At 39.2% G+C, this 25,997-nt stretch overlaps 1 protein-coding gene across 1 annotated transcript in view; it reads left to right on the top strand.

Moving 5' to 3' along the window:
* The window catches only part of Itgb1 (integrin subunit beta 1), a 55,024-nt gene that overhangs the window by 11,839 nt on the left and 17,188 nt on the right, over positions 1 to 25,997 (top strand). The window contains exons 2-11 of the mRNA XM_048367415.1: positions 4,435 to 4,501; positions 6,080 to 6,165; positions 8,947 to 9,169; positions 10,832 to 11,002; positions 12,101 to 12,339; positions 13,572 to 13,727; positions 15,093 to 15,188; positions 15,499 to 15,588; positions 16,915 to 17,055; positions 17,171 to 17,388. Of these exons, the coding sequence (XP_048223372.1) occupies positions 4,435 to 4,501; positions 6,080 to 6,165; positions 8,947 to 9,169; positions 10,832 to 11,002; positions 12,101 to 12,339; positions 13,572 to 13,727; positions 15,093 to 15,188; positions 15,499 to 15,588; positions 16,915 to 17,055; positions 17,171 to 17,388 (1,487 nt within the window). The remainder of the gene's footprint in view (positions 1 to 4,434; positions 4,502 to 6,079; positions 6,166 to 8,946; positions 9,170 to 10,831; positions 11,003 to 12,100; positions 12,340 to 13,571; positions 13,728 to 15,092; positions 15,189 to 15,498; positions 15,589 to 16,914; positions 17,056 to 17,170; positions 17,389 to 25,997) is intronic.

Here is a 25,997-nt window from a genome sequence, read left to right as displayed (position 1 = left end):
CTAGTATTTGAATTCCTTACACACACAGAGCACCTGTAACTCTGTAATCTGGCCTCTCCTGCCTGCCTCCTCTTGACTCCATTATTTCCAGCTCATTATTTAATTCTTTTTTTTTTTTTTTTTGCCAGTCCTGGGCCTTGAACTCAGGGCCTGAGCACTGTCCCTGGCTTCTTTTTGCTCAGGGCTAACACTCTGCCACTTGAGCCACAGCGCCACCTCTGGCCATTTTCTATATATGTGGTGCTGGGGAATCGAACCCAGGGCTTCATGTATATGAGTCAAGCACTCTTGCCACTAGGCCATATTCCTAGCCCCTTATTATTTAATTCTCAGAAGTAACTTAAGATAATTTTTGACCGTTTTACTGATTTAAAATAATGTGTATTTATAGTAGAAATTTATTAGGATGAAATGACTCATCTCACCACCAACATACATCTACAAAACATAGTTTTCCTTCTTGTGTTTTTCTCTGAAAAGAGAGGAAACAACTGGAGAGGCGGAGGATGCACCCAGACATGTATATTTAGATGCAGGATTAGGAAGAAGTTATTATAACTTCCCTCAGTGTTCCATGGTTTGCATGTCTAAGCCTAGACCTGGAGTGTCTTCTCTTATTGCCTTCCTGCCCGTCTCCATTTCTGGCTGGAATTTCACTGTCTTTGAGAAGCTCTTGACTGCCCTGATTTTTCACGGTCTGTCTTCATTACAGAAACTTTCACATCAGATTGTAATTGTAAGCTAACTACATCATAATCTGTTTCTTTTATTTTTCTATTTTTGTGCCGATACTAGGGCTTGACCTCAGGTCCTGAGCTCTGTTCCCTGAGTTTTGTTTTTTGTTTTTGTTTTCTTCTCAAGGCTAGTGCTTTATCAGTTAAGCCACAGCTCCACTTGCAGTTTCTTTTTGGGAAGTTCATTGGAGATAAGAGTCTTTCAGACTTTCCTGCCTAGGCTGACTTTGAGCTGTGATGTTTAGATCTCAGCATCCTGAATAGATAGAATTACAGATGTGAGCCACTGGCCTAGGCCTAGCTCCTTCAAGCCGTGGCCTTTGTATTTGCCAATAAGGCACAAGTTGTGACTTTGCTACCTGGATGAAGCTCCACAGACAGGGTGTGAAGTCCAGGGTTGGAAAAAGGCCTTAGGAAGAGTGGATTGTGTTAAATGTTGCTTTTGTAAATTCTTTGGTGAAAAAGATTCCCTCAAGATGCACTGCATTCCATTCATAAACTGCTTTGTTAAATGGCAGCTCCTTTTTACAACTGTGTAACTATGTAAAAAACACCATAAAAGAATCCCTGAGGGCTGGGAATGTGACCTACTGGTAGAGTGCTTGCCTAGCATGCATGAAGTCCTGGGTTCGATTCCTCAGCACCACATATACAGAAAAGGCCAGAAGTGGCACTGTGGCTCAAGTAGTAAAGTGCTAGCCTTGAGCAAAAAGAAGCCAGGGACAGTGCTCAGGCCCTGAGTTCAAGCCCCAGGACTGGCAAAAAAAAAAAAAAAAAGAACCCCTGAGAGCTGGAAATGTGGCTTAGCAGTAGAGTGCTTGCCTGGGATGCAGGAAGCCCTGGGTTCGATTCAACTGGAAGTGGCTGCTTTGGCTCAAGTGGTAGAGGACTAGCCTTGAGCCAAATAAGTAGCCAGGGACTATGCTCAGACCCTGAATTCAAGCCCCAGGTCTTGCAAAAACAAGCAAACAAACAAAAAACCCAAATCAGAATCCCTGAAGGACCTATTATGTCAAATGAATGAATACAACTAAGGCTAATGACATTGACCCTTTCCAATGACATTGTAACTTCTTAGTCCCTTTTCTTTTCAGAATAGAAATCACTTGTAAACAGATCGAGTGCCCCAAGCTCCTGAACCTGCCAGTGGACAAGCGCTGCTTGAAGAGGTTGCAGGCTGTGAGACAGCCTTTTCACATCCCCTCTTTTAAACACAAGCCATCCAGAACATTCTATAGACTCAAGCAGGAAAGACCAGGTTGGGAGTTTCTGTTCCTTTATCACCCATCTCTGGTGGGTACTGTCCTGTTGTTGTCTTTTCCAAACCTTCCCTTCCCTTCCCTTCTTTGTTGCTTCCTTTCCACCCATTTCTGCTCTGCGTCTTGGACTTGGCCTCCTGCTTACCAGATAGGTGCTTTACCATTTGAGCCGTACTTGTAGCTCTTGTTTTGCTTTAGATGTTTTTCAGGTAGGGTCTCAACCTTTTTTTCCCTGTGAGACAGTATTGGAAATTCAGCTTAGGGCCTTGTGCTCTCTCTCCGCAGGTTCACAACCACTGTCACGCCCACAGCTTCTTTTGAAGTAGGCTCTGTGGATTCTGATCCTCTTTTAACTTGTGTTTTCCTGTGTTGTGAGGAGGACAGCATTCACCACTGGGCCCAGTCATACTTCTCTTATAGCTGGGACTTCAGGTGCAGACCAACATCCCTGAGCCCAGCCATTAGTTGAGATGCAATCTTGTGGATTTCTTTTTGCCTAGGCTGTCCTTAAGCTGTGATCTTCTGTCTCTATGTCCCAAGTAGCTAGGACTACTGGCTCAAGCACCCTCTTTATTCTTAGCCATGGTCATTTTTACTATCCCTTGATCTCTTCTTTTTTTCCAGTCCTGGGGCTTGAGCTCAGGGCCTGAGCACTCTCCCTGGCTTCTTTCTGCTCAAGGCTAACACTCTACCACTTGAGCCAAAGCACCACTTCCAGCCTTTTCTGTTTATTTGGTGCTGAGGAATCAACCCAGGGCTTCGTGCATGCTAGGCAGGCACTCTAACACTAAGCCACATTCTCATTTCGTAACTGCTGTCTTTTTCTGTTGCTTCTTCATATCCCTGAAACCTGGCCATTTGCTACAAACATTACAGCCCTCTTTGTTACCAGTGTGCTGGAGAGTTGAGGTCTGTCCTTAAGCTGTTTCCAGAACCATCCCTGTGCTTTCAGCTGTTCTTTAACACTGGAGCCTTGTTTTGCTTGTTCCTGGGCTTGGCCCTCTCCCAGAGGAGAAGGGTTTCAGAAGGTTGTCCTTTGCCTTGTTGAGATCTATAGAAGGAAGAAGACTGTCCATCGCACTTACTTGATGCTTTATATTCAGGTAGCCTCCAAATACATGGAAAACATTTTGTTACCTGGTAGCTTTTTCCTCAATTAGATGATTTGGAAGATTGCTCAAGGCCTTCCAGTGGTTACTAAAGTAGCCCGAAGAAACAAGTACCAGTCCTTATATGGGACAAATATTCATGCCATTCACTTTGGAAGCATTCCAGAAGCTCCACTCTTCGCAGTGAGGAGTTTTATTTCCTCAGGAGCTGTATGTTTTACCTCGCTTTAGTCATAACCTTCAGAGCCAAATACATTATTTGAGTTGCTGAGAACTATACCCTCTGGATTTACCGCATTAACTCTTTTAGGTAGGCCTTGAAAGGTGAATTGTTAAAGACACCACTGGGCAACAGGCAATGTAAACTGTAGCAAAACTGTCAGCTTCAGGCATGGCAGAACTGGTGAGAGCCCAGTGGATGACTGCGCAGGTTATTCTTAGCCTTGGTCTCTGGGAAGCCAGCATTGAGCAGCAGAAGCTCAGGATCCCAGGGGGTACTTGACAGAATTTAAGGCGCTCTGCCTGACCAACCGAATAGCTTCTTAGGGTGGACACCCCTGGAGGTGGAGATTTTTAGAAGAAATTCTCAGTGTTACTCTGGAGATTGTAGGTACTGATCCAGGATAGGAAGTAGTTAAGGGGTGGGCTTAGCAGCCTGTTGTCATGGTAATCTATGAGCAAATCTGGTAAGGTATGAATTGTAAAACCCTGAAAACATGGATTCTGAGAAAATAGCTACATATTTAATATTTGGAAGTTGGAGTAATCTGTTTTAACATATAGAGCGTTAATTTTTTCTGTAGAGATTTTGAAAGACACTCAGCAGAGTCTCATTTTATTTATTTGAACTTGGTGGGTATTAAACTCAGACACATACTCTCCTATTGAGCTTTCCCCCACCCCACCCCACCCCTTACCGAGTCCTTTTGCTTTTTAGTTCATTTTTCAGATAAAGTCTTGGTAATACTCCTTTCTCTTCCAGGTAGCAGGGACCACAGACATGGACTTGAAAGCTTGAATTGGGTTTGGAGATAGCTTTCTTGTGTTAGGAAGTACTTGTTAGGGACATTCTTTTGGAGCACTTTTGACATGTTATTATATATGAAAACCATTTGATTTTGAGGATGGCAGGAATGGATTTTGAGGGTCTGGCTTGGAGCTTATTTGAGTGAAAGAGATAGCCAACTGGGGAAGAACAGCAAGTGACATTTGTACAAAAATGGTTTGAGACGCATTACATTTATAATATCAACAGGAAGTAAAAAGGGTAGAATCTCTTAATGTATTTTCCTTACTTTATTTCCTTATAATGATGCACATTTTCTGTTTCAGATGAATTTACAATTGGTTGTTTGGATTGGACTGATCGGTTCAGCTTGCTATGTGTTTGGCCAAGCAGGTAAAAAGGAATATTTTCCCAATTTCTCTTTCCTTTTTTTTTTCTTCAGTATCTTATGTCACTCTTGGTTCAGTTAGATTCTCGGTAAATCAGCTGTTTTTGCTTCCTCTGAAAGCCCTCAGTACCACTGTCTGGTGCCAGGTGGTGAGTGTGGTCCTTCCTAGAGGATACAGGAATCTGTGCCCTGGCTCTCACCATCCTGTCTGAAACAAGGATAGTGAAAGGCCAAGGGATTGGTGTACACAAAGACTGTACACAAAGATTTGAGAATGGAAAAGAGTTGAAGTGAGCAGAGAGAAGGTAAAAGCATGAAATACGTTCACTGGTGACTAAAGTAAATGTGAAATTATGGATTATGAATTGTTTTTGCATAAGTACACACCCAGGAGCAATTGATTTTTTTAGAAGATGTTCTTGCTCTTTAATAAAAAGCTCTTGCAAATTGTTGGCATATGTAGAAGAACAATGAGAATAAAGCCAAAGATCTACTTACTCCTCTGTAAACTATGGTGTATCCTCATGTGGAATCATGGGTACTCCGCTCTTTTCACATCTCAAAAAGTACACTTAATTAGAATTATGTGCACTGAGCATGGGGGTGGGGGGAGGTTAGATTAATACATGCAAAAGTGAAGGAAGAACTGTAAATGGAACAGTGTTGATATATTTGAACAACCCACTATCAGTATCAGTACATCACAAAACAAGGTATGAAACTATTCAGAGTATAACTTTTGTTTTTTTTTTTTTTTGGCCAGTCCTGGCCTTGGACTCAGGGCCTGAGCACTGTCCCTGGCTTCTTTTTGCTCAAGGCTAGCACTCTGCCACTTGAGCCACAGCGCCACTTCTGGCCGTTTTCCATATATGTGGTGCTGGGGAATCGAACCCAGGGCTTCATGTATAAGAAGCAAGCACTCTTGCCACTAGGCTATATTCCCAGCCCCAAGTATAACTTTTTAATATGTGCAGAAATCTAATATAAACCAAGATAGACATGGTATCATTAGTCATGCAAAAAGAAACAGTATGGGGCTGGGAATATGGCCTAGTGGCAAGAGTGCTTGCCTCCTACACATGAAGCTCTCGGTTCGATTCCCCAGCACCACATATATGGAAAACGGCCAGAAGGGGCGTTGTGGCTCAGGTGGTAGAGTGCTAGCCTTGAGTGGGAAGAAGCCAGGGGCGGTGCTTAGGCCCTGAGTCCAAGGCCCAGGACTGGCCAAAAAATAAAAAGAAAAGAAACAGTACTTTACTCAGTGGTACTTAAACTCATGGCATGTATAACCTTTTGGAATAATAGATTGTGACATTGTACCTTTGATAAATACTGGATCAAATATGTACCAGTTGTACCCAGTCTTTTATATAAAAGACAGGATAATTATCCCTTTGTAACTTTTCAAGGTGATTCAAAATCAAGGTGATTTGAAACCATCAAGGTCCCTGTGCAGTAGGGCTACTTTAGCTTGATAACTAGGTCAGGATGTTCATATTTAGCTTACATGTATTATTTACCAATGTGATCCCAATTTTTTAATTTTTTGTGAAACTTTAAGTGATCTTTCTTCTTTCTAACAGATAAAAATAGATGTTTAAAAGCAAATGCCAAATCGTGTGGAGAATGTATACAAGCAGGGCCAAATTGTGGATGGTGCACAAATTCAGTAAGTAAGATTGCTTGCCTTGCATCCTTTCTGTTCTCTAATTATTGAATGTGGCCCATTGCTGTAGGAAGTATTAGATACAGAGTTTTACTTAAATCAGTGTTTGTTTATTGGCCAATATACTCCATTCTAGAACTATGCTGTTAGTCACAGTGGCCAGCAGGTATTTATCTGGCTGTTGAACCCTTGAAATATGGGTGTTAGAAATTAAGGACTTCCTAAGTCTCAAATAGATGAAGATTTTGAAAACTTAAATATTAAAACAAAGTGCTCAGTAATAGTAAATTTATATACTTTGTAAATATTGATATTTTCTGTTTTTGTTTTAATTTAGAAATGGGGTTTTGCTACATAGGGATCTTTCCTGCCTTAGCTTCCTAAGTTCTAAGATTTGTACAGCTTTATACCTTCCAACTTTCTTCCCTCCTATATCTTTTCTTCTTCCCTTCTTGTAGTTCTGTAGTGCTAGAGATCAAACCCAGGGCCTTCCATGTGCCTAGGTCCTGGCCCTCCTCTTCCTTCCCCTCCTAGCATGGTTGTTAGGCCATTATAAACTACCTATATTTGTGGCTCACCTGATTTCTAAGGAAAACTAGATCTTTAGTTTATTTTATATTTTTCCCACTCTTTTTGATGGGGGAGATATTAAATTAACTTTTAAAATTACACACATATATTAAGCTTGCAGAGTTGACTTGTATTCCAGTAAAAACCCATGGAAGTCAGGGTTCCAATTTTACTCTCATTTAAGTTTGTTTTTTTTTTTTTTTAGAATAGAACTTCTATACTTGGCCTATCATGATCTATAATAGACTAAATTTTTAATGAGTAGATGTGCGAATACTCAGAACAGGAACTGAGTTACTTTGATGTCATAATTAATTCGCAAACTAGTGTCAGAAGCTCAAAGGTTTATTGAATATATCTTCACTCAGGCATGTGGACCCATACCGCATGTGCCTAATTTTAAGTATAAGTGAGGAGGTAGCAGATGGTTGGACCATCTGAAAGATAAAATTGAGAGCATTTTATTTCAGAATTTTTCTCATGATCCATTCTGTTCTCCAAAAAATGGTATGTTGGATTTAAGTTGGAAGCGGTCGAGGGGATAGGAGTGCTGTGGATTTATCTTGGGCTATTTTTATGTTTTGGGGGCTATTCATTATATTTTTTTGTTTGATCTGTTTTGATTACAGTTGGTGAACTTTAGTAAGGCAGTTTCATGCAGAAGGTTCTAAATATGTGGTAGCTGTTCTTATCAACACCCGTTTTATGGTGGCTAGTGTTTATCTGTAGTTGAAGGCTCTTTTGGCCAATTTCTTTTAAAGTAATTGAGGGTTTTGAGCTTTGCGACCTAATTTCTTCATTATTACAGGGTCTTTTGGAATATGTTCACATTTTTCTTTCTTGTTCTTCTTTCCTGTTTGTGTGTTTTGGTATGGGTTTGAACTCACGGTTTTGAGCACTCTTGTCTTTTTCACTCAAACTGGTATTGTGCCACTAGAGACACACATCTAGCCTTGGTTCTTTGCATGAAATCTTTTGCTTTTGTCTGACCAGGCTGCGGTCAGACTGTGATGATCACATCTCAGCTTTCTTGGGTAGCTGGGATTATAGGCATGAGCCACCAGTGTCCAACTGCTCTGGATGTTCTGAAGTTTCCTAGATTGGCCAATATTTGGGAATGTATAATGTGGTAGAATCTTAGGCTTTGGTAGGATTTATAGCTTTGATGTTAAATGGAAGTAGTGCAGTTTTTGTCCATTGGGCCCTTTGTATGTTTTTCTAGTTGTTTCTCTAATTTACAAATGCTCACATAACTACTACATTTGCCTTAGAAAATAACTTATAAAAGACTTGTGTATTCTTTTGATACTCTCATCATTATATAGTACCAAGAAATTGCTAATAAACAATATTACTGTGTTTTTTGTGTAATCCCACATCTCAGGAACTCTTTTATTTAAGATTTTTACATCTGTTAGCAGTAGTGATTTTTGTCTTTCCTATGATCAGTTGTGTATAATTTTTATTTCTAGAGTGTTTGAAGTATATAAAACACTTTACAAATTTATGTCATTACGAGAATTCTATGCACAAGTATGTACTAAGATACTGAAAAATTTAAGATAAAAATTTAAAAACCTTTTTTACAATAGTAGCAAATATTTACATTTTTTGTGTGTGTGCTAGATTTTTCTGGTAGGCACTTAAAAAATGCCACCAATTAATTGAGGTGGATTTAGTATAATATGCTTTTCCTAGACATTGGTATGTTCAAAATTTTATGCAAGGGAGTGTGCTTTATAGGCAAAGAAGGCTTTTCCCAAAGATTTATGTATTTATAGTACCAATGCGTGAGCTTGTGCTTGCTAGTAGGCAGATGCTTTACCACTTGGGCCACACTCCCAGCCTTTTAAGAATTTTTCTGAGGACAACTTTTAGAAAACAATCATATGGTATTTGGGCAGGTATATTGCTACTTATCGTTAAAGATTAGATAACTCTGAACTTGAATGTGAGATATTTAAAATATATATTTAGGACAGTTCTGGGAAAGGTATTCTTTCTTATTTTTAAATAAGAGCATGTATTACAGTAAGAGCACATATTACAGTTTTAATAAATGGAACATTATGTTTGAAAGCCAAAGACGGAATACCTTAAAATTGTTAATTATATCAGATTAATTTGACTTTTGTAATTAGTGTGTTTGCAGTTATGATTATGTAAAAATTTGATTTTTCACTTTATGATCCTGGTATTTTATGTATCATTTAGACATTTTTACAAGAAGGAATGCCTACCTCTGCACGATGTGATGATTTAGAAGCCTTAAAAAAGAAAGGATGCCATCCAGATGATATAGAAAACCCCAGAGGTTCCAAAAATATAAAGAAAAATAAAAATGTCACCAATCGGAGCAAAGGAACAGCAGAGAAGCTCCAGCCAGAAGACATTACGCAGATCCAGCCACAGCAGTTGGATCTGCATTTACGATCAGGTATAGAAATGCACCCAGATTTCCTACGTCCTTGCCCAGGCTTGTTTTGATCCTCAGATCTCAACCTCTTAGTAGCTAGATTACAGGTGTGAGAAATTAATGCTGGGTTTCTTGATCCTTTTTTTCCCAGTTCCCTTTACGCATTCTTGTTTCTTGTGGTTTGCCTAAAAGTTGGTTTTCATGTCATGTGTGCGGCAACCACAGATGCTTGGACTTTATACTTACTTCTCCATCTGCCCACTAGAAATCTACACAGTGAAAATCTACATGTTAAAAATTAATTTTTCATCCATACAAATCTTCATTTTCCTCCTTTTTTTTTTGGCCAGTCCTGGGCTTGGACTCAGGGCCTGAGCACTGTCCCTGGCTTCTTTTTGCTCAAGGCTAGCACTCTGCCACTTGAGCCACAGCACCACTTCTGGCCTTTTCTATATATGTGGTGCTGGGGAATCGAATCCAGGGCTTCATGTATACGAGTCAAGCACTCTTGCCACTAGGCCATGTTCTCAAACCCCCACCCCCCCTTTTTTTTTATTTAAAAAAAAATTCATTCTGAGCCGGGTGCTAGTGGCTCACACCTATAATCTTAGCTACTTAGGAGGCTGAGATCTTGAGGATCGTGGTTCAAAGCCAACCCAGGCAGGAAAGCCCACGAGACTCTTATCTCCAAGAATTCACCAGAAAACCAGAAGTGGCGGGCACAGAGTTCAAATCTCATGACTGACAAAAAAAAAAATCATTCTCTTTCATAATATTGGAGATCAAACAGTGTGTGTGCTCTGCCATAGGGTTCAACTTCAATCCCCATGCAAGGTTTTGCTGGTTTCTAAAGCAAAAATATGGTTCAGTTATTTATTCGCCTCTAGCAGTATCCTTTTACACAGAGAACATATTTCTCACTTATAATTTTAATCTCTGAAATGTCAGTTTCTGCCCTGTAATATGACCAGTCTTGTTTCCATCAATTTATGGCATTGTATGTATGTATGTATGTATGTATGCAGGTATATATGTATATGTCTATCTACCTCTCATTTATTTATCATCTTATCTATCTATCTTACTCATAGTTCCTATTTTGTGTTATTGTTCCATTACTGTAACAACTGCTAGAAATAATCACCTTATAAAGAGAAAAAATTTACTTTGGCTCACAGTTTTGGAAGTTTCAATCCAGGATTGAGTGGCCTCTGTTGACTTGGGCCATAACTGGTGGCACATCATCATCAAAGGACTTGATGGGATACGTTGTGCACCTCACATTTGGGAAATGAGAGGGGAAGAGACCTTGTAGAGGTCATGACCAAGTAACCTGAAACATAACTATAAGGCTCCATCTCGTGATTTCCTAGTAGTGCCAACCAAGGGACCTAGGCTTTAACACGGGTACTTTTGGGACATTTTCCAGATCCAGACCGTAGCAGAATTCATTTTATGTCTTTTCTTGTTGGTTCGGAATACTAGCCTTATCCTCTTTGTTTTCTTAAGGGCTGGTGTTAGAAGATTTTTCTTTTTTAATTCAGTTGAAGGCATACCTGAGTTATTTACAGAATTCTCAGTGCATGTTGTACAAAACATATACACAAGATGTGCTTCATTTTGTTATTTACCATGTATTCATTTGCTGGCAAACTAATTTCATTTGCTAATTTGTTTAATTAGGGGAGCCACAGACGTTTACATTAAAATTCAAGAGGGCTGAAGACTACCCCATTGATCTCTACTACCTTATGGACCTTTCTTACTCCATGAAAGATGACCTGGAGAATGTGAAAAGTCTTGGAACAGATCTGATGAATGAAATGCGGAGGATCACTTCAGACTTCCGGATTGGTAGGACTGTTTTCTGCTTGCTGCTGCTTTGGCCCTCTAAAATATTGGAGAGATTTCATAGACTCGTGTAGGCTTTTCAAAAATTTGCTGTGTTTTGGCCAGGTTTTACACCTGTAGTCTTAGCTCCTTGGGAGGCTGAAATCCACAAAATCAATGTTTAAAGTCAGCCTGGGTAGAAAAGTTTATGAAACCCCTTCTCCAAAATAACCAGCAAAAAACAGGGCTGGAGGCGTGGCTCAGGTGGTACAGTGCCAGCTAAACAAGCCAGACAAACATGAGTCCCTCAGTTTAAACCAGAGTCCTGGCAAGAAAAGAAAACAAATAGCCATATTTTAAATAACTCTTGCTTAAAATATTCTTTTATTTAGGAACATAATTGACTTTGGAAATAGGAAGCTCTAAGTTGTTTTTGGAGCTTGAACTTAGACTTGAGCCATGATTCTAGCCTTAGTCTCTTTTGAAGTAGTCAGAAAACTAGAATGTGTATCGTTTCATTCTGCCATTGTTGAGAACTTCTATGCTAAGAAAATGAGGTTGAGTTATTTTAAAGTGGGTAGGTTCACACTGGGTGTGGATGGCCAATACCTGTAATCTCAGCAGTCAGGAGGCCGAAGCAGGAGAATCTTCGCTTGTGGCCATCCTGGATTAAATAGTCAAGTCCTGTCTCAAAAACATAGTATGTATTTGCGTATAAATGTTGGGTAGCTTTTTTTGGCTCTTATAATACTGTAAACAGGTAGCTTACATAAATAGAAATTTATTGGTGACTACTCTAAAAGCTGAGAAATTTTAGGATGGAGATTCATTCTCAGCCAAAGGCCTGCCTTTTGTTCCATTGATGATCCCTTCTAGCTGTGTCCTCACGTGGTAGAGAGAAAACCGAGGTTGCAGAGCCCTGATGCTTTTCTAATCATGATCTCACTTCTTCCCAGTTGCTTTATTTCCTGATACCATCTGATTGTGGGTCAAGTGTTTAGCATATGCGTTTTTGGGGAGGTAGTGATAGAGACATTAAGTACATTGCCAGTAATGTCATAGATTTTTTTTAAGTGAGTTTTATCTGTACATTGATCTATCCTTATGCTTTCTTCTTGCCAGGTTTTGGCTCATTTGTGGAGAAAACTGTTATGCCTTATATTAGTACAACACCAGCAAAGCTTAGGAATCCTTGCACAAGTGAACAGAACTGCACCAGCCCATTTAGCTATAAAAACGTCCTCAATCTCACTGATAGAGGAGAGGTATTCAACAGGCTTGTTGGTCAGCAGCGCATATCTGGAAACTTGGACTCTCCTGAGGGTGGATTTGATGCCATCATGCAAGTTGCTGTGTGTGGAGTAAGTGAATTCAGTTTCTGCATTTTTGTGGATTGTAAATGTGATTTAATTAAGAGTTAGTAAAAACAAAATGGCAGTAGATGTGGTAGTTAAGAATTTTCCTATTCTTCTTGATCCTAGGCAATTGATTTAGCATCTCTATGGTTGTTTTTGAAAGGATGATAATATATTACTCAGGGTTATTGTGAACTTCCAGTTCAGTAGTCTGTATAACGTACTAAGCATAAAGCAAATACTATCTTTTATTTTTGAATGTTCATTATGTAGTGATTGCAATTTCAGATTTCAGCTTTTAAGCTGAAGAAGGACTAGAATTCAAGGTAGTGCCTCAGCCGATACCTCTCTGATCACTGTGGGAACAACACTCTCTGGCTGCCTCTGTCCAGGCCTTATTCTATGTGATCAAACCACATCTAGGACTTGTGGTCATGCCTGTCTTTCTGTTTGTCATGGTTTACTTCCCTAGAGCTGACAAAGATAGATGCCCCAGTTTTGAAAGGCCATTAGTCTTGGTAATAAACCTAATTTACATAATTTAATATTAGGAGGAAATAAACAGGTGAATTAAAGCAATTTATAATTGTGTAAATTCTTCTATAAATTCAATTACACAAACACATAATAACTAAAAGTCTTGGTTAATAGGTTAGAAAGGGTTGATATATGCTTGGATAAATCTTTGATGGTATTTTCTATTGCAAAAATGTGCAGAGCACCAGTGGCTCATGCCTGGAGGCTGAGATCTGAGGATCATAGTTTTAAAGCCAGTCCAGGGAGGATATAATTGAGTGACTCTTACCTCTAATTAACCAGCAAAATGCTAAAAATGGAGATACATCTCCAGTCTCCAGTAATAGAGTGCCATTGTTGAGCAAAAGAGGGAAGCAAGAGCTTGTGGGTGGTGGGTGGTGGGGAACAAGATCCAGAAACAGAGTGAAGGAAGGTACAAACTTGAGATGCTTTTATTTACCCAATGAAGGCAGGCACTGTGGTTTCCCTTGCTGAGTAAAACCAGAAAAACAACTTTCAGAAGGAGCTGAGGTGTCCATGTGGACAACTAGGAAGAAAGCCAGGCAATGGAATAGAGCAGCTTCAGTCTGTGGGGTTGTTGTGTAAAGAAAAGATAAAGAGAAGAATCAGGTGAAACATACAATGATAGCTTGTATGGAAAGTTCACAGGTGATGTTGTTATTGGGAGTAGCATTTTAAAATTGAAATCCTTTCTCTTGAAGTCCCTGATTGGCTGGAGGAATGTCACTCGGCTGCTGGTGTTTTCCACGGACGCTGGCTTTCACTTTGCTGGCGATGGGAAACTTGGTGGCATTGTTTTACCAAACGATGGACGGTGTCATCTGGAAAATAATGTCTATACAATGAGCCATTACTATGTAAGTGCTTAAGGTCTTACTGAGTGAGTAGGTTATGTTGGAATTTGAATCTGTGTTTTCCCCTAAGGGGCTATGTGAGTGTTTCAGGGTTTGGGGTTTTGTTGTATTAGCAGGTATGGTCCATAACCCAGTATCTTGTTGCTGTTTGTAAAAGTGTGTATACTCCTTACCCTTGACAGAGGCTTACCTGGCTGCAAGGGTTGCTTCTCACCGTTAGAGGGGGGAATCTCTGCCTCTGGGAGGTACTTCTCACACTTAGACAAGTGCTTTGTTGGGAATAGGGAGCCCCTTCACTCCTGAATCCGTTTAGCAGACTCTTCCCTTCATGCAGCTTTTCATAGTCACATTGGTGTTATTTTTCTTAACAATTTATCTAGGTTTGCACACTGATATTTTATATCACTTTAAAAAGTAGACAGGGGCTGGGAACATGGCCTAGTGGTAAAGTACTCACCTTGTGTACATGAAGGCCTGGTTTCGATTCCTTAGCACCACATATATAGAAAAAAGCCGGAAGTGGCGCTGTGGCTCAAGTGGTAGAGTGCTAGCCTTGAGCAAAAAGAAGCCAGGGACAGTGCTCAGGCCCTAAGTTCAAGCCCCAGGACTGGCAAAAAACAAAACAGGCAAAAAAAAAAAAGTAGACATTATGTCTTCATTGAAAATAAAGCATGGAAGTTAATCAAGGTCTAGAACAATTATAAATCATTTTATCTCCTAAAGTGATAGATAATAGAACTTTTAATTATGAGCAATTCTCTAATTTTATTGTCCTTACATATAAAGTCCATAGATTATATTACTATTTAAACCTATTAACATGGATATTTGTGTGTATATACATACTTATATGTGCATATATACGTTTATAAAAAGAGGATTTGAAATGCAAATACACACCACCTACCTTAGCTCTTGTTTGCTTTTGATATTCTTATTTGAAGGCCGTCTTGTATTACTTACATATTTATGTAAGTCATTATAGTTTAAAAAATACTGAAAAATCAATATACCGGTGACAGGAGGATTACAAGTTATAGCCAGCCTGGTTTGCATAGTAAGACTGTCTCACAGTAACAAGCTGGGCAACAGTGGCTCACACTTTTAATCCTAGCTACTCTACTCAGGAGGGCAAGGTCTGAGGACTGTGGTTTGAAGCCAGCCTGGGCAGGAAAGTCTGTGAGATTCTTATTTCCAATAAATTGCCACAAAGCCAGAAATGTAGCTGTGGCTCAAATGGTAAGAGCTCTAGCCTTGAGCAAAATAGCTTGGTGCATACATGCACGTGCATACAGACAAACAGAAGAAAGAGTGAAATATATATATGTAATATTTTTACATACTAAAACATATTTCTTCTCCCCTTAGGATTATCCCTCTATTGCTCACCTTGTCCAGAAACTCAGTGAAAATAATATTCAGACAATTTTTGCAGTTACTGAAGAATTTCAACCTGTTTACAAGGTAAATCCAGTTAAGATAAAAAGTCCTTTTGTCTTTGTTTGTTCATATTGTGTAGCCATTTGAGGCAAAATTATGTCTTCATTGAAGACCACATTGTAGGCAGACTGAATTTTACAAAAGGGATTTATTGTAATTCTAATCAAAACCTATGGAGCTAGTTAACTTTTTCAAGATTTGATACTTGAAGCAATTTAAGAAATGAGAGAGGGAAATGTTATTCCAAGATAAATATTATTTGCTTAATAGATTTTTTAAATAGTTTTAAAATAAACAATACTGATATTTTGCATGTTTTATCTTTCCATTATAGGAACTAAGAAATTTGATCCCTAAGTCAGCAGTGGGAACATTATCTGGTAATTCTAGCAATGTAATTCAGTTGATCATTGATGCCTACAATGTGAGTAAATTTTAAGTAAGATCAACTTTCAATAATACCCCACTAAGGATACTTTGCTCTAGGAAAGTAAATGCTCACTTATACATAATTTTCCAAGCTAAGAGGGCAATAGCAAAAAAGAAAACATAAAACTTGAGTTCTGTGTCTGGGGGAAAATGTTTCTGTTGTCTTCCAAAATTATTGTCTAAGCAAAGGAAAAAATAACCATAAAAGAATGTGTGGAACTTTCTGAACATCTGTTTATATGTCATTAAGCAGAGATTTCCTCATTGCAAGCAAGTATAAAATTTGTATTTAGATAAATAGTTATTCCTTCATTCTTTTTTATTTTCCCTAAGTATCCTTAATGGATTTATCTTTTTCTATTTTCAGTAAGTATGCAGACACACTCAGATGTGAACATGTGAATGTACCATTAAGATATATTTTATAGCACTATATATATAGCAATATGCATATATGTATAAATTTTAAAATGCTATATATACCTGCTTTATAAAGAGGCCTGGGATTGTATTTTCTTTATATATGGAAAAGAGGTATAGCTGAGGTAATATTTTATTTGACCATTAATGATACTCATTAAACATTAGCCCAAAATAAATTTGTACATATCTGAAGACAATTAGTATTATGACAACTATTGTGTGCTATATATATCACTCTCCCAGACTCTTCCCCAGACTCTCCCCAATTCTGTGGTTGCACTTTAGATATTTTTTAACTCATACTATGGGGGTCCTAGAGATGCCTGGTATTTTAAGTAAGGACTGCCTTCCAGCCTCTTAGGGTAGTCTCTGTTTTTGTTTGGTTTGGTGGGCTTGAGGGCAGTACTGACAGTGAAACCCAGAACTCACGCATGTGAGGCAAGTGCTCTACCACTGAGCTACCTGCACCTATCTCTCAGAAGCCACTTAAGGTTTACATTTTTCTGCTAAGACTACACTCATTCTAATAAATTTGTTCTCAGCCAGTCTGTAGAGTAGATCATTTATGGTGCTTCTAAGTTAGCTTGAAGAGGAAAGATCGCTAGCTTTTCATCAGAGGGGAAAGAAAACATCTGTTCTCTGTTTCTCATAATTAATGTTAGGCCTCTGTGCTGTATAATCACTAATATTCTAATTGAATTAAAAACACTCCTGGTGCATACATTATTTTGAAGATTAGACTCTTAATTAGAACTTAGTACTCTCGAGTTTTCTAATCCTTCAGATAGACCTGGTTTTAGTTTTTGTTGTTGTTGTTACAGTTGATTGTACTCATTTGGTTTTATGTTCAGGTAGTATTTTATTTGACTTCCCTATTGACTATCAACTTACCTTTTAGTCCCTTTCCTCAGAAGTCATTTTGGAAAACAGCAAATTGCCAGAAGGAGTAACCATAAATTACAAATCCTACTGCAAGAATGGGGTGAATGGAACAGGGGAAAATGGAAGAAAGTGCTCCAATATCTCCATAGGAGATGAGGTATGTCTTGTATGCATTTTTTATAGAAAAGAAAACAAATGCTCATTTGTAAATGTATTTATAAAAAAAATTAGCTTTATTGATAGCTGAATTTAATTCCCTTTTCTTCTTCCAGGTTCAATTTGAAATAAGCATAACTGCAAATAAATGTCCAGAAAAAGTTTCTGGAAACAGTAAGAATTCTGAAACCATTAAAATTAAGCCTCTGGGCTTTACTGAAGAAGTAGAGATTATTCTTCACTTCATTTGCGAATGTGAATGCCAAAATGAAGGCATTCCTGAAAGTCCCAAGTGCCATGAAGGGAACGGAACATTTGAGTGTGGAGCTTGTAGGTAAGCTGGGCCTGGAAGGACAGCATAGTGCTTTGGAAAATTGTAGGCAGGGTCGTATGTTGTTATACCCGTATGAAACCTCAGTTTGGACAAATAATTTGTTCCATTCGCCATTGCTTATTACCCCAGGACGAATTTAAGAATCTTCCCTGCCTGTTTTTCTTAAGAAATGCTCATGTCTATAAACCTTTTAGGGTTATGTAAGTAGTACATATTCAGCAGTGTTAAGGTAGCATTTGGTCCCCCTCCCCCCAATTGTGATAGTATTGTTTCCTTTTAAAAAAAAGTACAGACTTTTTATTAGCAGGGGTTTCATTGTGACATTTGAATACATGCATACAGTGAGTCCTGATAAAATTCAGCCCCTTCTATCAATTTCTCCTTTTTTAAAGCAATTTCAACAGGTTCTATTATTCTATTTTCATAAATACAATTATGGTATTCACCCTTATTTACCCTGTTTTCTCTTTCCCTCCTACTGATACTTTTTTTTTTTTGCCAGTCTTGGGCCTTGGACTCAGGGCCTGAGCACTGTCCCTGGCTTCTTTTTTTGGCTCAAGGCTAGGACTCTGCCATTTGAGCCACAGCCCCACTTCTGGCCATTTTCTCTATATGCAGTGCTGGGAAGTTGAACCCTAGGGCTTCATGTATTCAAGGCAAGCACTCTTGCCACTAGGCCATATCCCCAGCCCTCCTACTGATACTTGTCTACAAATATAGCCTATTTTGCTTTCCTGTCGTTTACTTTTTAATGGATATTAATTGTAGCTAGAATTTTCATAGTATTATTTTACATGTATGTATATCATATTTTAGTCAGATTAGCCCTTTCTACTAGTCTTTTTTTAACTTCTCCAAACCCCTATTGATCCACAGTTTTCAGTGAGACTCTATATGTCATCTTCATAGATGCAGTGTATGTACATATTATTCATACTTAGTCATTATGTTTCCCTCTCTCCCTTTTCCATTTTTCTCCAAATAGTTCCATAGTTACAAACATGTTCTCTGTGTAATGTTTATATATACATATCAATCTTTACATATCTCTATGTATCATTTAAGTCTAGAGTTCACAAATGAGCAAGAACATATTTTTCTTTTTGAGATAGTTGTATCTTGTTCAACATGATATTCTTCAATTCTATTTTCATGCAATTCTGTTGTCATACATTTCATTTGTTATGGAGTGTTCTAGTCTATAGGATGTGTAGTACATTTTCTTTATCCTGCTACTACCTGTTTCCACCAGTAGTCTCACACCCTCACCAGCATTTATTGTTTTCTTGATTATTGCCATTCTGACTGGGGTACAATGTAATCTTTATGTACTTTTGACTTGCATTTTGTTTATGGCTAGGAATGTCAGGACAGTTCTTCATGCATCCATTTGCCATTTTCATTTCTTTGAAAAACTGCCCAGGTCATTTGCCCATTTTTAAATTAGGTTATTTGCTCTTCTGCTGTATTTTCTTTTTATATTCTGCATTTTAACTCTTTATATATTGGATAGCTGTTGAAGATTTCCTCCCACTTTGTGGGTTTTCTCTTGGTTCTTGTGATTCTTTTGCTGTGTAGAAACTTTTTTTTTTTTTTGGCCAGTCCTGGGGCTTGGACTCAGGGCCTGAGCACTGTCCCTGGCTTCTTTTTGCTCAAGGCTAGCACTCTACCACTTTCATGAGCCACAGCGCCACTTCTGGCCATTTTCTGTATATGTGGTGCTGGGGAATCGAACCCAGGGCCTCATGTATATGAGGCAGGCACTCTTGCCATAAGGCCATATCCCCAGCCCCGTGTAGAAACTTCTAATTTGATGTAGTCCCATTCATCCATTCTTGCTCTATTTTTGTTTGGCAATAGGATTGTATTCAGAAATCCATCTTGTGACTATAGTTTCTGGAGTTTTCCCTCTAGCTGTTTCAAAGGTGCAGAGTTTACATTTGGATCTTTCATCCAATTGTTGATTTCTGTAGAGTAAGAATGCTCTGGTATCAAACTCCTGCATGTAGATAATCAATTTCTTAGCAGTGTTTTTTTTTGTTGTTGTTTATTTTGTTTTTTGGAAGAGGTTGTCTTTTCCCCAATGTGTTTTTAGGTCCTTTGTCAAAGATTAGATGGATCTAGTTCTGTGGTTATATTTCTGGCTTTTGCTATTTGATTGGAGATAAAGACTCTAAAATCTATTTGACTTGTGTTGACCTAGAACCACAGTCATCAGATCCCACAGCTCCCGAGTGACTAGAATTACAGGCTTGAGCCACTGGTGCCTGGCTGAAATAGTCTTTTGAGTGGAGAGTAAATACCATTAGCATTCAGGCCTCATATTGATTTGTTTCATATTTCCTGTCATTTTGTTTTATAAATACTTTTTCCTATTTTGCCAATCTCATTAAAATATGATTTATTCTTTCCTGTGTTTTTCTGTTTTCACTTGCCTTTCTGTAGGTGGTATTCCTTTAATTTTCTGCAGTGCTAGTTTAGTGGTCATGAATTTATTGCGCTTTTGTGTACATGGAGGATTTTTATTTTTTCCTCAACTATGAGGGAGAATTATGTAATGAGAAATTAAGAGGGTAATATTGTCCTTCCATATCCTTGAATTTAGAGTTTGCATTGAGAAATTTGTTTTCCTACTGAACTTCCTTTTTATGATATTTTGTCTCTTTCTTTGAGGCTTTCAATATCCTTTCTTTGTTTTATGTATTTAATATGTCAATTGTCAAGGGGTTTTGGTTTCTTTCTGTTAAGTCTTCTGTAAGTATTCTGTACATTGATTACTCTTTCTCAAGCTTGGGCAAATTTTCTGTTAGATAAAATCCTATGTCTTTAGTTTGTATTTTTCTCCTTCTTATACCTGTGATTGATAAATTTCTGTTCCAGGGTCTTGAATGTCTTGTACTTATTTAGTGTTTTTTTTTTTTCTTCAGTATCTGGGATTGGTCTGGTTCCTCTACTTTTATTTTCAATCTTTTTTTTCATTTCTTTATTGTCAAAATGATGTACAGAGGGTTACAGTACATTTCTTATCCACCTTGTTACCTCCTCCCTCATCCCCCCCTCCCCACCTTCCCTCTCCCTATTTCCCTCCCTTCCTTGATTTGTACAGTCGGTTTACACCGTATAATTTTGTACACGTTACTTTTGCATTGATTTTTGTTTTTATTCTTTTTTCCTTTTCCTTTTTTTATTAATTTAATTTATTTATTAATTGAACACAATTTTTTTTGACAAGGTGTTGTGCAAAAAGGGTACAGTTACATAGTAGGACAGTGTGTACATTTCTTGTGATATCTTATGCCCTGTTATTCTATCCCTTCTCTAGGTCAGGTAGACATATATACAATATACAATGTATCAAGAACATATACAGTAGCCACATGGCCACGCCCAAGAAAGTTCGCCTAGGGCTTTAAATGTAATGTCGATATTAGACAATATGTCGACAGTAGTCTTACATGAATGTACATACATCACTTTTGAGCTATTGTATTCCCCTGAGAGGTCAATTTTTGACCTTTATATGTTGAGTGTCTGTTTGGTTTTAGTTACATACTGTTGGATCGCTGCCCCAATCCTGTGGGGAATACTATTTGACAAGCAGTATTTGGTTTCCCAGACTTGGTCTCTACTGTCTCTCCATCTCCCTTTCTTAACAGTCATATATCAGGGACATCATGCCCCTTTGTTTTCTGTGTTCTAGGCTTGTCTCGCTCAACATTATTTGTTCGAGTTGTGACCATTTCCCTGCAAATAACAATATTTCACCATTCCTAATCGCTATGTAGTATTCCATTGTGTATTAGTACCATATTTTTTGGATCCATTCGTCTGTGGAGGGGCATCTGGGTTGTTTCCATATTTTGGCTATTGTGAATTGTGCAGTGATAAACATGGAAGTACAAATGTCTTTTTGTTATATCGGGGTTTGCTGTTTAGGATAGATTTCTAGGAGTGGTATGGCTGGGTCATAGGGTAGGTCTACATTGAGATTTTTGAGAAACCTCCATACTTTTCTCCAAAGTGGTTGTACTAATTTGCACTCCCACCAACAATGGAGAAGGGTTCTTCTTTCCCCACACCCCCTCCGGCATTTGTTGTTGCCTGAGTTCAGAGTATAGGCCATTCTAACTGGGGTGAGGTGGTATCTCAGGGTTGTTTTTATTTGCATTTCCTTTACTACCAGGGATGTTGAACTATTCCTCATGTGTTTCTTTGCCATTTTTATATCTTCTCTTGTGAAATCTCTCTTTAGCTCCTTTGCCCATTTCTTAATAGGTTTATTGGGCTTGGAGGGGCTTAGTTTTTTGAGTTCTCTGTAGATGACAGATATCAGGCCTTTGTTGCTGTGCTGGTAAAGATCCTTTCCCATATGGTTGGCTGTCTTCCTATTTGGGTGGCTATGTCCTTAGCTGTGCAGAAACTTTTTAATTTGTAGTAGTCCCTTTTGTCGAGTCTTTCCCCTATTTGTTGTCCCCCTGGGACTCTATTCAGGAAGTTCCTTCCTGTGCCTATAAGTTCTAGCATCTTTCCTACTCTGTCCTTCAGTAGTTTCAAGGATTCAGGTCTGATATTGAGGTCCTTGATCCATTTTGAGTTGATCTTGGTGCATGGTGATAGGCTTGGGTCTACTTTGAGTTTTCTGCATATGGCTGCCCAGTTCTCCCAGCACCAGTAGTTGAAGAGGCTCTGTTTATTCCATTGTATTCTTTGGGTCCTTTGTCGAATATCAGTTGGCTGTAAGAGTGCGGTTTTATTTCTGGCTCTTCAATTCTAATCCATTGGTCTTCCAATCTGTTTTTATACCAATACCAGGCTGTTTTTGTTATGATGGCCTTGTAGTAGAGCTTGAAGTCTGGTATTGTGATACCTCCTGCACTGCTTTTTTTTGCCTAGAATTGCTTTGGCTATTCTAGGTCTTTTGCTGTTCCATATGAATTTATGGATTGGTTTCTCTATTTCAGTGAATAATGTAACTGGGATTTTGATAGGGATTGCATTGAATTTGTATAACAATTTGGGCAATATGGCCATTTTCACCATATTGATTCTGCCTACCCATGGGCATGGGAGGTCTTTCCATCTCCTTGTGTCTTCTTTAATTTCCCTTATTAGATTTTTATAGTTTTCATTAAATAGGTCTGTCATGTCCTTGGTTAAGTTGATTCCCTAGGTACTTTATTCTTTTTCTGGCTATTGTAAATGGAATTGTTTCCATAATTTCCTTTTCTGTTTGTATATTGCTGGTGTACAGAAAGGCTGCTGACTTTTGTGGATTGATTTTGTATCCTGCTACTTTGCAAAATTGGTTTATTAGGTGTAGGAGTTTGGGTACAGAGTTTTTTGGGTCCTTCAGATATAAGATCATGTCGTCTGCAAATAGGGATAACTTGATTTCTTCCTTGCCGATGTGGATCCCTTTGATGTCCTCCTCTTGCCTTATTGCTATGGCTAGGGATTCCAGCACTATGTTGAAAAGAAGTGGGGAGAGTGGGCATCCTTGTGTTGTTCCTGAGTTTAGGGGAATGATTAAGTTTCTCTCCATTTAATATGATATTAGCAGTTGGTCTGTTGTATATGGCTTTTATTGTTTTGAGGAATGTTCCATCTATTCCTGTTCTCTCCAGAGCTTTTAATAGGTATGGATGTTGTATTTTGTCAAAGGCTTTTTGGGCATCGACTGAGATAACAATGTAATTCTTAATTTTAGATCTGTTTATGTGGTGAATTATGTTGATTGATTTACGGATGTTGAACCATCCTTGTGATTGTGGGATGAAGCCTACTTGGTCATGATGTATGATTTTCTTGATCAGTTTCTGGATCCTGTTAGCTAATATTTTATTGAGGAGCTTTGTGTCTGTGTTCATTAGTGATATTGGTCTGTAGTTCTCTTTTTTTGTTGGGTCTTTGCCTGGTTTGGGAATGAGTATGATATTAGCTTCGTAGAATGAGTTTGGGATTTCTCTCTGTGTTTCTATTTCGCGGAAGAGTTTGAGGAGTATTGGTATTAGCTCCTCACTAAAGGTTTTGTAGAATTCGTTGGTGAATCCATCTGGGCCTGGGCTTTTCTTAGTAGGGAGGTTCTTGATTACCTCCTGTATCTCACTATAAGTTCTTTTTTTTTTTTTTTGCCAGTCCTGGGGCTTGGACTCAGGGCCTGAGCACTGTCCCTGGCTTCTTTTTGCTCAAGGCTAGCACTCTGCCACTTGAGCCACAGCGCCACTTCTGGCCGTTTTCTGTATATGTGGTGCTGGGGAATTGAACCCAGGGCCTCATGTGTATGAGGCAGGCACTCTTGCCACTAGGCCATATCCCCAGCCCCTCACTATAAGTTCTTGGTTTATTTAGTTGATTTATTTCTTCTTGGTTCAGTTTGGGCAGTTTGTACTTCTGTAAGAATTGATCCATTTCTGTAAAATTTCTGTTTTTTAGTGAGTAGAGGTTCCGGAAATAGCTCCTTATGATTGTTTGAATATCGTGTGTACTTGTTGTAATTTTTCCGGTGGAGTCCTTGATTTTACGTATATGAGTGTCTTCTCTTCTTTTTTTTGTAAGTCTTGCGAGGGGTCTGTCAATTTTATTTATTTTCTCAAAGAACCAGCTTTTATTCTTATTTATTTGTTGAATGGTCTTTCTATTTTCAATCAGATTTGTCTCTTCTTTAATCTTTGTGATCTCTCCCTAGTCGTTTTAGATTCTGTCATTTCTTGTTTCTCCAGTTGTCTTAGTTTCATCGTGAGGTTATTCACCTGCTCTGCTTCCATTCTTTTAATGTGAGTGCTGAGGGCAATGATCTTGCCCCTCAGTACTGCCTTAGCTGTGTCCCATAGGTTTCTTTGTGATGTGTTTTCATTGTTACTGTGGCTTATGAATTCGTTGATTTCATCTTTAATTTGGTCTGTGGTCCAAGTGTTGGATAGCCTCCAAGAGTGTGTATAGCCTCTGTGGTATCCTTTGTTATTGAGGGTTACCTTTAATCCACTGTGGTCAGATATAATACATGGGATGACATCAATACTTTTGTAATTGCTGAGGTTCTTTGTGTGGGCTATGACGTGGTCTATTTTGGAGTGTGATCCATGGGCTGCTGAGAAGAAGGTGTTTTGGGTCTCTAGCCCCAGGTTGTTGGGTTGTGTTTGTGCCCTCCCGCGAGTCCGTTGTGGGGGGGCAGAATATGTGGGGCCCAGTGGGATCAACTTTCCGGGTGCGGGTTAGCGCCCTCATACTGCGCCTCTGCTGTGAGGGGGGGTGGGCGTGATCAGGCCCAGGTGTCCCTGCTGTGCTGTGCCCACCAGCGCCTGTGATTTTAGTTGTAAGAGTCCGTGACGTCTAGGCGCCTCGGGTGGGGCTTGCACTGCCGGCCATCCCCCGGTCCTGATCCTGGATTGTGTGTGTGTCCCGCGCAGCCATTGGTCCTTTAGGGGGTGGCGAAGTGTCGTGGTGGCGTTCCAGGCTTCCTCCTTCTGCCGCGCTGGGTTCCCCAGCCGCTGCCCGTTGGATCCTGTTGTGGACCCGAACTTCTCACCACTGTCGCTCTATGTCTTGGTCCGCACTCTCCCTAGAGTTTGTGGGGGTCCTGTCTGGACTCTGTGCTCCCGGCAGCCTGTCTGCCAATCGCCGGGTTCCCCTTTCCCAGCCTGGCCTTGTTTGGGCCAGGGTTGGCTGGTGGGGGGAGGGTGCCCCGGAGATTCTCCGGCTCCGTGTAGGTTTTCGGCTCTTCTTTTTTACTCCTTTGTGTTTTCCTGCGTACCTCCACTGCTTCTGGCTGCTGGTTTTGCTGGGTTCTTGATGGGGTGTTGGGTGTTGGAGTTCCCAGCTCGCTATTCAGTTTCAGTGAGTTGGGGTGCCTCCCTACTGTGACGGCGCTATCTTCCTGGGTCTTGTTTTTATTCTTTGTCTCTCAATTTTGGTATTCCCTTTCCCTTCCCTAGTTCCAATACATGCATATACAATATCCAGGGTACTAAAGTCAGTTACAGTGATATCAGTGGTAAAACTACAGGGAAGAAATAGAAAAGAAAAAGGGCATAATTTCACATGGCATATTGAAAATAACAACAACAATGATATACCACTTGATTCCGTAACTTGGAGTTCATTTCGCTTAGCATCATTTTATGTGTTCATATGGATATATGAGCTATTGTGATTATTCTGCTAGGAGTATCCTAGACATGTACTACTTATTCCCAATGAGAGAAACCATGTGTTTCTTTGGGTCTGGCTCACTTCACTTAGGGGAATGTAAACTTATTCAACCACTCTGGAAAGCAATACGGTGGTTCCTCAGAAGGCTAAAATACTGCTTCCCTACGACCCTGCAGTCCCACTTTTGGGCATCCACCCAAAAGATTACATGCAAGATCACACCAAAGCCACTAGCATAACTATGTTCATCACAGCACAATTTGTTATTGCTAAACTATGGAACCAACCCAGATGCCCCTTAGTAGTTGAGTGGGTCAAGAAAAGTGGTACATATACACAATGGAATTCTATGCTTCTCTGTCAGAAAGAATGACATCTCCCCGTTTGTAAGGAAATGGAAGGTCTTGGAACAAATTATCTTCAATCTCTGATACTCTATTTTCAACTTGTATTCACTTAGC

Source organism: Perognathus longimembris, chromosome 18 (assembly GCF_023159225.1).
Source record: "Perognathus longimembris pacificus isolate PPM17 chromosome 18, ASM2315922v1, whole genome shotgun sequence".
Taxonomy (NCBI): Eukaryota; Metazoa; Chordata; class Mammalia; order Rodentia; family Heteromyidae; genus Perognathus; species Perognathus longimembris.
Note: the sequence above shows the minus strand (reverse complement) of the source record. Positions and strands in the feature narration are given on the sequence as shown.